Raw genomic sequence first — 13851 nt, forward strand, 5'->3', positions numbered from 1 at the left:
TAAATTATAATATCAGAAAATTAATGATATGTATGTTAACATAATACAATACTAATTTATCTTATTTTAATAAACGTATGAAAACCACATCTATATCTTCCTTCATTCATTTCTCGAGTCTTATCGATAACCAGAAACCCGTAATCACTGTGGTTCCAACATAAATGGGAAATTTCCCGAAATTTTGAGAAATCCATATCTGCTGACGTATGATCGTTGAATATATGTCGTAAATTTGTATCATCTTGTTTCAGCAGCATTAAAAAGTTTGAGTTATCTCTTACTAATTGTTTTGATATTTTAGAATATGTTTGTGCTAAATAAAATACAGAGCTAGCACCTGAATGTCTTCCAATGCTGAAGTATTCTCTGATTACAGATTGTGGACCACATATTACATCATCAAAAATTATAATAGAATTTTTTTTAGTCAAGTTCGGTTTTATAACCTTATCAGCGCTTGTAAATATGAAAAAATTAGCACCTTGTATATCATCTATAATTTTTTTTAATAAAACATATTTTTCTTGATTGGAGGTTTTTGAGTATAAATAAATATTTTCAAATCTTAACCCGTTTGCGTGTGTGATCAGATTATACATTATATTTGTTTTTCCTGAACCGCTGGGACCAACTAGTATAGCACGTATAGTATCAGGAAATAACGAACCGTGTCTTGATGGTTTTTTAACTGTCCGAACATCCACATTTATAACATCCAATTTATCTTTCTGTTCAATCAAATCCATTTTTTCTTATAAATACGCTAGAATTTTCCAATTTGTAATCAGTTATCGATGACACGTTCAACTCGTAAGTGTAAGTCAGTCAAGACTGGAAAAGGATTTGTAAACTCCCTTATAAATAGTCTCCCGTTTGAAGTCCATGTACCAGGATATCAGTATTGCGGTCCAGGTACGAAATTAAAAAAGAGGTTAGATCGTGGTGATAAAGGAATAAACCCATTGGATGCTGCTTGTCGCGATCACGATATTGTGTATGCAGCGAGTAAAAATTTAGACGATAGACATAGAGCTGATAAAGTGTTAGAAAATCGTGCTTGGGAAAGATTTAAAGCAAAAGATACTCCTAAAAAAGAGAAACTAGTTGCGTATGCAGTAACAAATGCAATGAAAGCTAAAAGAAAAATAGGTATGGGTTGTAAACGGAAACGTGCTATAAAAACAAATGGTATATTAGCAGCGAAGAAAAAAAGAATCTCAAAGAAAAAGAATGGTGGTAAAAGGCTGATTTTAGCACCGAGACAGTCAGGAGGTGTAATTCCTTTAATACCTATATTTGCAGGATTGTCAGCACTTGGTAGTTTGATGTCTGGAGGTGCTAGTGTGTATAATGCGGTTCAAAATAGAAAAAGAAAAAAAGGAAGTGGTTTGAATTCAAACAAGAATAGATCAAGAAAAAAAAAAACTGATGATTACGCTACCTGACAGACCGCTTTCGTCTCAGGATATTATAAAATACGTCGGGAAGTTGAAAATCAATCATTTCCGTGGTGTCTTTTCACGTGATAACTTACCTAAAAAACCGCATACGATTGAATGTGGTATATTAAACTTGGATATATCTTCAGGCGACGGAAGCCATTGGGTAGCGTTTTATAAAAATAAGGACAAAGTTGTATATTTTGATAGCTTTGGTGATTTACCACCACCAATTGAATTACAACATTATTTCAGACAGTTCAAAATAGTATACAACTATTCCAACTATCAAGACTTCAATACATTTAACTGTGGTCATTTATGTCTTGAATTTTTACAATGTATGAATCTGTTACATTAAGTTTAACTGGAAATACAACTATATTATCCACGAATTATTTTCCATCTCTAAACGTTTACGAGGATTCAGAAATAGCTTTGTTATCTTTGCAAACATACAATTCATTTCCAAATATTATAAATCTAACTAATAACCGGCTGAGAATAAAATCAATTCCTCCAGATAGAAAAGTAAATATTCAATTTTTTGTGCCAGTCGAATGCTGTGACATAGAAGATATTAACAAATATATGGTAGAAGAGTTACCTCAAGCTAATAAAGTCTACGGAACAAAGCTAACATTCAATGTACGTATTGATCCTATCGATTTTAGAACGTATATAAAATGTAATGGAATACTACGCTTTGAGCATCCGTATAGTATAGCACCTGTTTTTGGGTATAGAAAGAAAGATTGTGGACCGTTTTATGAAGAACATCGATCGGATAAAGCTGCAAATTTAAACACATTTAATTCTATAAAAGTAATGTGTAATATAGCACATGGGTCATTCAACAACCAACTTCAAACCCATTCGATATATGAGTTTTTCCCGAGTGGGAGAAGAGGAACAAAGGTTGTTCAATCTCCGGTAAACCTTATATATTACCGATTAAACAAAACAGATATTAATTCAATTACTGTTCAGTTAGTTGACCAAAACAATAATCCAATTGACAATTTTAACGAAACGTTAACAGTTGTTCTGCATATTAAACGTCACGGATCTCATCATTAAATTTATATCTTAGATTTTGTAATGTATGAGTCAGTTACTTTAAGTTTAACTGGGAATGCTACCATATTATCTGTAAATTATTTTCCACCTATAGGCCTTTACGAGGACTCAGAAATAGCTTTGTTATGTTTACAGTCATTTAATTCGTTTCCAAATATTAATGATAATAATAATAAATTTTCTATACAAGTAGCTGAGAATGAAAACAATAATGATCCTATGATATGTTTTATTACATTGGAAGAGGGTTGTTATGAAATTGAAGATATTAAGCAACGAGTTAAGAAGCAAATAGATACCTATAATAGTAAAAACTTAACCAATTTAACATTCGACATTACGGTTGATCCTAACGATTTCAGATCGTATATAAAATGTAATGGGATACTACACTTTGAGTATCCGCATAGTATAGCACCTGTATTCGGTTTTGAAAAACGAGTATATAACCCATACAATGAAATTCTTCGATCAAAAAAAGCTGTCAATTTAAACACAATTAATTCTATAAAAGTAATGTGTAATATAGCTCAAGGATCATTCAACAACCATCTTCAAAGTCATTCGATTTATGAGTTTTTCCCGAGTGAAAAAACAGGATCTAAAGTTATACAGTCACCACCAAACTTAATATATTACAAATTGAATAAAACAAATATTGACTCGATAACCGTTCAGTTAGTAGATCAAGATCATAATCCGATTGATAATTTTGATGAGGCATTGACAATTGTGTTACATATTAAACGTTACGGGTCTTGAGATGGGATTAAAATTCAATATAAGTCCACTACTTCGGATCAGAACAACTAGTCATAAGACTAAAGTGCTACCAGTAACATCAAATAAAATAAAAAAATTGACAGTGAAGAATAAAAAAATTTTACAAGCTCTGGGTTATCAATTGAAGCAAAATGCCTGAAAGTGATATTTTGGATATAACTTCACAGTACGAAACGGATTCTAAAATTACGAAAATTGAATATCATTCATACGCACCGTATACAACATCATTTAATAATAATGATGAAATACGTATATCAATCCAGCAAACGGATGTTTATCCATACCTACACGAAAGCTTCATTTTTTTGGAAGGAACAATTACTGATCCTACCAAAGTGAAACTATCTAATAACGGTTACTCTTACCTCTTCGAACAAATACGATTGGAAATCAATGGGATAGAAGTAGATAGCGCACGTGTTCTTGGAATCACTAGCTCGTTGAAAGGTTACTTATCCGGTACGCCAGACAACTACAATTGCTATGAAAATGCTGGCTGGAATTTTAAAAACGCAACACAATCGGAAAATGATAAAGGTGAATTTAGTGCTTGCATTCCATTGAAATATTGGTTAGGTTTATTTGAAGACTATAAAAGAATATTAGTGAATTCTAGATTGGAATTAATATTAACCCGAAGTCATAGTGATTTAAATGCTTTACAAGTTAAAACTGGTGCAACTGCTACTGAAGGTAAAGTCGTTTTAAATAAAATTGTCTGGATGGTACCACATATCACTGTTGACGATGAAGAAAGATTAAAATTATTGAAACTTATAGAAAAAGAAAAAAGCCTATTTATCCCTTTTAGATCTATTGAAACTTTTGAATATCCTGAACTTGGTACCACTAAAAAAGTTGTATGGAATTTGAAAACTGCATCAAAATTAGAAAAACCCCGATTTATCATAATTGGATTACAAAAAGGACGCAAAAATTTGATAACAAAAGATTGTAGTATATTTGACCATTGTAATTTAACAAACGTTAAAGTGTTTCTGAACTCGATAGCTTATCCGTACAATAATTTGAATTTAGATTTTACTAAAAATAATTTCACCTTATTATATAATATGTATACATCGTTTCAAGAATCGTACTATGAAAAAAGTATTCGTAACCCCATATTGAGTCCTTCTACTTTTCTGACAAACGCACCAATTATAGTCATCGATACTTCGAAACAGAACGATTCAGCCACTGCTTCAGCAGTAGATGTTCAATTGGAAATTGAAGCTTCAGAATCACTAGCAGGTGTGACTGCTTACTGTTTATTAATTCATGATAGAATTGTAGAATATGTACCTTTTACTAGAGAAGTAAGAAAACTTGTGTAAATATAATTAAGAATTAATTTATAACAATAAAAAAACTATTATTTATTAATTTGTAATATTTTCATTAAATATTATTTCAGTTTTATAGTAAGGTTTGATAAAAAATAATTTTGACTATAGTGTAAACATTTGATGTATATACACTAAATAATTTTGTGTAATGAATAAATAGGTTTACAACATGTGTGTAATCTCAGTAATGTGTGTCTCAGTAAATCGGTGACCCCCCGGAGGGATATCCAGATTAAGTCTTAATCATTACGTTACAACACGTCAATGAACTGTAAACATACAGATGTATACTACTAGCACGGGATAATAAGCGATCAGGTTTATATAAAAATTACACAATTGGTTAAGTACAATATTGTTTCAAATGATTTAGTTATACAAGATTCAAAAAAATTAAAAACATAATTTTATAAGTTATAACACTAAATTTCAAAATTGAATGATCAAGTATAAAATGCATCATTATTCTATATATTATTTATTTAATTTTATTTAATATTTACAAGGCCAATGTTCAATTACAATATAGAATAACGATATTAACAAAAGTATAATAATATTTACCAATTATAACATATTTTAAATAAATCAATATAACTAAAGTATATAAACATAAATAGACTTCTATATTTAATATAATAGGATCAATAAAAAGTAAAATTATATACATTTTGCTTCATCATCTTCATAGAACCGGCATATTACAATTTTTTAATTTATTATTAAATAATTACAGTATCATAAATCATATTACTTACAATTTAACATAATGAATCTCGACCAAAATCAATCACAATACAATTATGTATATTATTATTTAATAATAAAAAATAAATAGAAATGAATCATACATAAAAGTTAATGATCAATGTTAGAATATTAAAATATATACATAGTTTTAACAAAAAGTTTGTAACCAAATTAAATAACATACATTTTCCATTTTTACAATTTATAAAATGTTCAATGAATTAAATATTATAACACTTTTAGAAATATTAAATTTGAAAAACAATGATTATTGTTATATTTTGTACATTAATATATTATAATATAAAAATTAAACAATTTGCTTCATGATTAGGTTACTATAGCTTCCTTAATTAATTTTATCATCGATAACGATTTGTCGAATAGCTAATTAGTTAAATGATTTACTATTTATAAAATACGTTTGTAATAAAACATATTCATAATTATTTTTGATTAGTTTAATTTATAATGTCCGTATGGTAAAGTGCAAATACCACCTTTTAATATGACACGTTTATCGTCATTTGCACTCAATACTATTTTTCTGGTTGTTTTGGAATAAACATTATGTTTTGTTGCCTGTATTGAGTTAATATCACAGTATGCATTAATTTGACTAGATTCACCATTTTGTGCATCCAAATGTGAGGAATTTTGTATACTGAACTTTGATAAAATATCTAAATAATGATTGACCGTCATATACTTGTCTCTAACATACTTTTTTACACCTTTTGCCTTTTTGTATTCAATACCACTTACTGTATAAGCATATAATTTGGGTCTTAGCGTTACAAATTGCGTCATAATTTCACTCTTCAATTCGTCTTTAAAATATCCTGGGGTGTTCTTATGTTTATCACTGTAACAAAAGTGACTAATTGGAAAATTAGAAGTATCAAAATGACTCAATAAATCAAATTTTAAATCATTAAAATAATTATTTGTTTTAATACGATATATTAATGAATCGGTATCAGTGTATAATAGTGATATTTTTTTTCCGTATTTATTTTTCATTACGTCATAATGGAAATTATAAATATAGGTTTTCGATATATCTAAAATAGAAAATCCCACGTAGATTGGTTTATCAAATTTAATCTTTTCTTTTTGAAAATGTAAAGACATTAACTCATTGCTATATATAGTTCTATCTATGAAATTAGGTTTTCTCATTAGCCTATGAGCTTTTCGATCATCTGATACCAACTTTATATCCAATCTTTTACGCGGATTCTCCATACATTTCCCATAGACACTATTCACGAGTAATTTCCAAAATTCATATTCAAACTTGTTTTTTGCCAAGACCCTCATACTAGTGCATTTATCAACATAAGGGGCTAACCATTTTGATTGATCAAACTTAATTATTTTATGAACTTTTACAACTTTTAATCCGTTGTGAATTGCCTGCTTTAACAATCTATAATGAACGACATAATTTGATTTATTATTTAAAGTTGTCAGCAGTTTAATAATCTTAGAATTAGGTGGACAACTATTGTGTGGCAAAAAAGGTAAATCGCTATGAATATCATGTAATTTTTCGGGGTAATCCACATCCACTTCCAGTATATAACCAATAGGTGCATCGTCATCTATAGTAGTAACGTCTAATGTCAAATCATTATACCATTCAAAATTTTTGTATGGTAAACTTGCAAGCATTGATTTGCCGTATAAATTTACACAATCAAAATATGCCAAATAAATGTGTGGTTTTTTTTTGTTATAATTAATCCCATCAACATCTGGTAGATTAGCTCTGGCATAGCGTCTTACAGATTGGCATACCCCCCCTCTTATTCCATTCTCCATCATGAGTAACATCAAATAATCTGTTAATCTCTCAAGTTTAACTCCAGTAAAACTTAACATTGCGTCAAACGCAAAACCAGGTGCTGTCAAATAATAAGAGGCGTCTAAATTAAAAGTTTTCAAACAAATATCTCTAAAATTTTCAAATACATCAGCCAGAATCAATATGTCCGTTAATAAATATAAATCACTATATTCACCTAATGTTTTTATATTAAATTTCTCCCAAACATTGCATGCATGCATGTAATCTTTTTTTGAAATATGATCATCTGTTAACGAATTATAAAATTTAATTCTAGGTGGTAATGAGGTATCTTTAAGTTTTGAGTTGCAGTCTACATACTCATATGGAAATACACCTTTCCGAATAACTAAATCAATGTTTTCTAAAGGAAAATGATGGTTAATTTCACGGAATCTTGTTTTATCTTCGGCTAAATTAGTAGCTAAATTAGAGAGTGATTCTGAAATGAACATAAAAGTGTCTACAAATTTTACATAAAATTTATCAAAAATTTGCTTACTAAAGGTCAAATATTTTTCACCCGAGTTTGGAATAATGCGTATGTCATTATCATTACAGCCTAAGGTGCGTACAATAAAATGACCGTCATACGATAAATTATGGAAATATACTGGTACAAATGATGGGTTTTGTGCCGAAAAATTACAATTTAAGCATAAAGCCCTTAAATATTTCCCTGTAAGATGTGAGTGGTCTCTAACTTTAAATACGGTTTCATTATTAAATGATCTCAAACATAGTTCACATTTTTTCGAATTAATATATTGACCTTCTTCCTTTTTTGTTAATTTATGCATTGATTTATTAGTATTATATAGATAATAAATTTTGGTAGAAATATCAATTATAGTTAACATAAAATGCTTTGATGCATTTTTGCCTCTATAAATTATTGGATTTTTAGGAATTTTAAATTGTTTTACTAATTTTTTTGGGACGATGTTGTAATCAATTTTAACATATAGCCCATAACTCATGGGCTTATGATAATGCGTGTTTTTAGTATTGACCGTTATGATATTATTAGTGGGTTTTAAAAAGCATTCAAAATCGGCATACATTACAATAGGAATTCGGTCAGCCCGATTATATTTATTAAAATATATAAATTTGTCATCATGTGGATCAATCATTACAGGCTTACAAAGTTTATGTTTTTGGCAGATTACTTTATGCCTATCGAGACCATGCTGCCCCCATGCCTTGTTTTTATTTGGTTTAACATTAAAAGTCGTAAAACATCGCTTGCAAATAATTATTTTACTTTCATGTTTTGTTCTTTGTGATCTAATCAGTCGTGAGAAATTAGCTATGTAACAATAATGTGTTGTTGGTTCATTTGAGAAAAAAAACAAATCATAATGATCGGATTTTTCGTTATTATTTATATGAAGTGGGTAAATTTGATTTTTATCATCACAACTATAAACATTAACGGATATGTTATTAATTTTTTCAAATTTTTTTATTTGATTGATTGGTGTAGGGTAATCAATACAATTAAAATTAAGACCACTTTTTTTTTCCAAAAAATTAAAATATTTAATACTAAAATTATTTTTATTTTTTTTTTCATTAAATTTTGATAAAATTGCATATTTAAAACATCTATTGTCATAATTCATTACGTTTATTATTGCTTTTTTATTATAAATTGATTGGGGTAATTTTATAAATGAGGAACCCCCTAGTAAATTTACTTTATTTGTTCTTAATTGGAGACCATCTAAACTAATTTGTCTCCAAGAAGAACCCTTCAACAGAAATGACTCTTGTTCATTTAATAATTTATCGAACATGTTTTTAAAAAGGGTAGAAAAATTTGAAGTAAAATAACATAAAACATTTGTTGTTTTAAATGCAACATCCCGAACTTCTCCCGTAATTAAATTTTCATATACTAAGTCTACAAATAAATTAAATTTATATGTGGATGAAGAACATAATTCTTTTAGTTTTGATTTTAATGAAGAAGAAGTAGAATTTAAAAATGACAATAAGTCAATAAGGTTTTCGTTGTTTTTATAATAAAAAGTTTTTGAGCGATTATTTTTAAATTTCTCAATTTCTACTAATTTTTGTCCAGTGATGTTTAATCGATTAATTTTTTTAATGCGGTTAAATTTTGGCATTTTTAACAATTAATTCAAAACCGCATTAAAATAAAATATATAATAACGTATTAAAATAAAATATCACTTATGTAGTTATGTATGAACTGTTGATTGAAGTAGATTGACGGTGCAATTGGTTATTGGAAATACTTGTATTACATAATCCTCTTCGGGTTCAGCATATAAATTGCGATTGTCACAGACAGTGACGTATTTTTGGCATGCCAAACACCTTCGTCTTTGACAATACATTTGTAGCACATTTATATCCTTAAACATAACATGGTACGCTTTTAAACTTAAATTTACAAGATTCGACTCAAAATACGCCTGATTGATATAATTGGCACATTCGAATGAGCAAAATATATCGATAATATTATCATCAAATGAATATCGAACTTCCCTCACGACAAAAGCTGAATGCAACTGGCGAAAATATTCATAAACTTCACGTTCACTGTGAGTAAATGGATATTTTGCAATATGTTGTATTGTGATCGGTGGTATATGACTAATTACATTATCGAGGTTGTCGTCAGGTATCATATCTTTGCTAAAAATGAATAAAATGATTATATTTTAAAAATTAAAATGTTATAATTAATTAACTTACAATGAAATATTCTGCTCGCTGCATGCGGCGTTCTTGCATACCAGCTTGTTGAGTATTATTATTATTGATCTAATGAACCCCACTATTTAAGTAACATGGAAAAGCAGATTATAAACTGTATGCCAAAAATCGTTTGATATATCCATCACTTATTCGCACGGCACTATTTTTATTATTAGCACCTTATATGTTAATGTAAACATGAAATGCGATCAAATTTTAATTATAATCATTGATGTACAAAATACTAAAAATAAAATATAGTGCAGTGCGAATAAGTGATGGATATATCAAACGATTTTTGGCATACAGTTTATAATCTGCTTTTCCACACATTAGCCAATGTCAAATATCTTTTAATTCCTCTGTTAATCGTTAAAAACAATGTGTATATCAGTTTTTATTTATTACCAACACGGCACCTTATATCTTAATGTAAACATAAAATGCGATCAAATTTTAATTATAATCATTGATGTACAAAATACTAAAAATAAAAATAGTGCAGTGCGAATAAGTGATGGATATATCAAACGATTTTGGGCATACAGTTTATAATCTGCTTTTCCACACATTAGTCAATGCCAAATATCTTTTAATTTCTCTGTTTATCGTTAAAAACAATGTGTATATCAGTTTTTATTTATTACCAACACCATGTGTAACAGGCATTGACATGACTATTACTATATATCATAGATATTAATTTATATAAAATAAAGAGACCTAATGTGAATTTCATCAGTTAATTTTAAGCAATACGAGTGCATAGTAATAATGTCCGACATGAGTGTACAAAATTCGGCCGATGAAGAAATCAATGTAAGTACATTATTATAATAATTATAATATATTATTAATATACTTTAATTTAACACCATTTATTAACAATAAGTTTAAAACATAATCATTTAAATTTAGGATCATTATTCATATCGAAAAAATGTGCAAATGCAGAATTCTAAAAAACCCAAAATCACTATGAAAGCTAAACCAAAAAAACAGAAATTAATAATGGTCAACACAAGCGATCAAAATTCAGATGATGAAGAAATTGATGTATGTGCACCGGTATTATTATTATTATTATTATATCATAAACTTTTTTCTTAATTTCCTTACATTACACATCAATATGTTAAAAACATGGGTATATAAATTTAGGAACTTTATAATCATCGGAAAAATGAGCAAATGCAGAATTCTAAAAAACCTGAAACCGTTATAAAACCTAAACCAAAAAAACAGAAAGTAAAATATTCCATATTTTAATAATAATATATTTATCAATTTAATATTGATTTTAGTTTCAGTCGCATTTATTAAAACTGGAACAAGAATATAATGGTTTAACAACTATGGTTAATGAAAACTGCATACGCGTAAAAAAATCAGATGGTGGAAATTTTTGTATCAAAATACCCGAAATCAAAACAGCAAGTGATTATTTGGTTATTCAAAAATACAAAACATCGGACATGGAAAAAGTAGAGTCAAAAGACAGGTAACTATTAATATTTTGTATAAACAGAGTATATTAAGATTTACACTAGGTATCATTAAAATGAATAAGAAAAAAAAAAAAATTAAGTACAATATTTGTAAATTATTGGGGAAACATATCATGCCATAGTACTATTTTATAACCTAAATAGGCACGATGCTTACAACCAAGCAATTTTGTGAATATAGGTATGATGATGTTTCGTCGTTGATACTAATAATATTCACACAGTATGTAAAATATTTAACTGCTCAACAATTGTGTCATCTAGTTTATTTGATAAAATATTTATGATAATATGAAAATATATGCATTTATAATATACAATCATTAATTTGTTTTAATAGATGGAAAACCTCAACGTTCAACGCAAAAACTATGCTGAACGAAAAAGATAAAGCTGACAATACAATAATATCGGCATTTAATAATTTGCAAGATTTATTAATGGATAAATTTATGTGTAACAACAACAAAAAAATTGAATCTTATAAATAATAACTATATGTTTATATTATTATAGTTTCACTAAATGAAACCCGTCATTAATATTTGTGTATTTTTTATTTATTACCAAACGGTTAAAATATTTGTATTCAATTTTATTTTAGAAAGCTTACATTTGATTCAATAATTTATACAATATGATTATATTATGGAAAATATTTTGGTTTATTTTAACCAGTTAACATTTAAGATTATTTATAATATATAATATATTAATTATATTATTATCATTTATTATTAAATAAAGGTATGCATTTGACAAAATAAATAATGTTTATTATGAAGGTATAATCTAATTATTAAATAGTAAGCTTGTCGTATATCATGATTATTTTGGTTTTATTGGCTGGTTATATCAGGCTTTAGTATAATGTCTGCAAACGTTTCGTGATGGATTTGTTGTAATTCAAGTAAAAATGACTTTTCTTCATCCTTCAGGTCATTCATTTTGAAATTATAATCTTTAATATATGTACTGATAAAATCACTTCTAATACAATCAGGTGATAAATATAAAATATCATACTTGATAATTATACATGCATTATTGAAAACAGTCTGATACGCCACTAATTTATTTGATAACTCTATGATATTTGCATTTATACATGTTTCCAATAATTTCAATCGATTTAAATTATCACTGGATAATGTGATTCTGTTATTATTATGATGTAAATTAACTGATTCAGATTTTGCACATATTTTATAATAAAAATTATTATCTAAATGTAATCGTTTTGAATGTTGAACAGTGGATAAAGAACAAACAATTATATTAAAACTATCATCAGATATAAACTTATTCCATTGAAATACATTTAGTATTAGATATCGTTTAGTTACGTTACACATGAATAAAATAATAACAGATAAAGGTTGATCAACTAGGTATCCAATATAAATGTTTTTTTTATTCTGTTGATGTATGCTGAATATTGATTTGACTACTACGGCGTCCATGATGTGTGCAGTATTGATTTAATTATTGAATTCAAGATGATAATATTTTGATTTGGATTTCAGTATAGTGAATCTTCTATGTGCCTTCAATGTTTGGCAGAGTTGACGTACCTATTGATTGATTTTTATCGATTGAAATATATGTTCCAATTTTAATTAAATTATTAGTACCTTAACAAATAAATAAAATACAGCATAGTCAACACTACTACACTGTAAAAACACAACTAAAATAAAATCAAAAAAAAGTCAAATATAGTGTGTTGGATAACAGTTTGATCACATTATGAAAGTTAAAAAGTGATTATTTAACTAATGATTTTTGTTTATTGATCAATATTTTTTTCAAATCGGTAAACAGATAATTGATAACAATGCACAAACATGTATCAGGTCCGCAATCACAATTTTGATTTGACCACGCACATAAAGTAAAATGATTATTGTTTTTTTCTGTTCCACATTTAATAGCGTGGCTTTTTAATTTTGATAATAATGTATACAATTCAGCTAATTCCTTGTAACAAAAATGTGATGGATGAATTATACCCATTTCTGAAATGTCTCTTTCAATTTCTTTTAATAAGTCCATTGTAAATAATAACGCACAATTCAACGGTTACTAATAAACTGATACAGATTAAGTTGTGCGTTAATATATAACATATTATAAACAGTTATTACAAAATCTAATAACCCGAAAATTGAAACATAATATATTATAAAATTAAAAATTACAGTTTATGAATAAAAACATGAAAAAAAAAACAAAAAAAATGTAGACCCATGGTATAGTGGACTATGACACTGGGTGTAGTATTAACATACATACTTACCCTAAATTTAAATTTATCAAACTCTACACTCAACGCCTTAGCCCACTAG

The 13851-nt window shown here is 27.6% G+C and overlaps 2 protein-coding genes across 5 annotated transcripts; one reads left to right on the forward strand and one right to left on the reverse strand.

Moving 5' to 3' along the window:
- Positions 1–5533: 5533 nt before the first annotated feature.
- On the reverse strand, positions 5534–10121 carry LOC132949678 (uncharacterized). The gene is made up of 2 exons (XM_061020673.1): positions 9993–10121; positions 5534–9932 (listed from the first exon to the last, which is right to left on the reverse strand). The coding sequence occupies exon 2, from the start codon at positions 9392–9394 to the stop codon at positions 5864–5866; it is 3531 nt and encodes a 1176-aa protein (XP_060876656.1). The 5' UTR covers positions 9395–9932; positions 9993–10121; the 3' UTR covers positions 5534–5863.
- Positions 10122–10360: 239 nt separating this feature from the next.
- On the forward strand, positions 10361–12288 carry LOC132949048 (uncharacterized). Of its 4 annotated transcripts, none has more exons than XM_061019800.1 (5): positions 10361–10814; positions 10914–11063; positions 11157–11243; positions 11300–11496; positions 11844–12285. In XM_061019800.1, the coding sequence occupies exons 1-5, from the start codon at positions 10770–10772 to the stop codon at positions 11992–11994; spliced, it is 630 nt and encodes a 209-aa protein (XP_060875783.1). In that variant the 5' UTR covers positions 10361–10769; the 3' UTR covers positions 11995–12285. The 4 variants fall into 4 exon arrangements, with proteins under 4 accessions (XP_060875783.1, XP_060875785.1, XP_060875784.1 ...); XM_061019801.1 differs by having other exon boundaries at positions 10365–10814; positions 10914–11051; positions 11844–12279; XM_061019802.1 differs by lacking the exon at positions 11157–11243 and having other exon boundaries at positions 11844–12288.
- Positions 12289–13851: the final 1563 nt, after the last annotated feature.

The sequence above is a fragment of the Metopolophium dirhodum genome, chromosome 7 (genome assembly GCF_019925205.1).
Source record: "Metopolophium dirhodum isolate CAU chromosome 7, ASM1992520v1, whole genome shotgun sequence".
NCBI lineage: Eukaryota > Metazoa > Arthropoda > Insecta > Hemiptera > Aphididae > Metopolophium > Metopolophium dirhodum.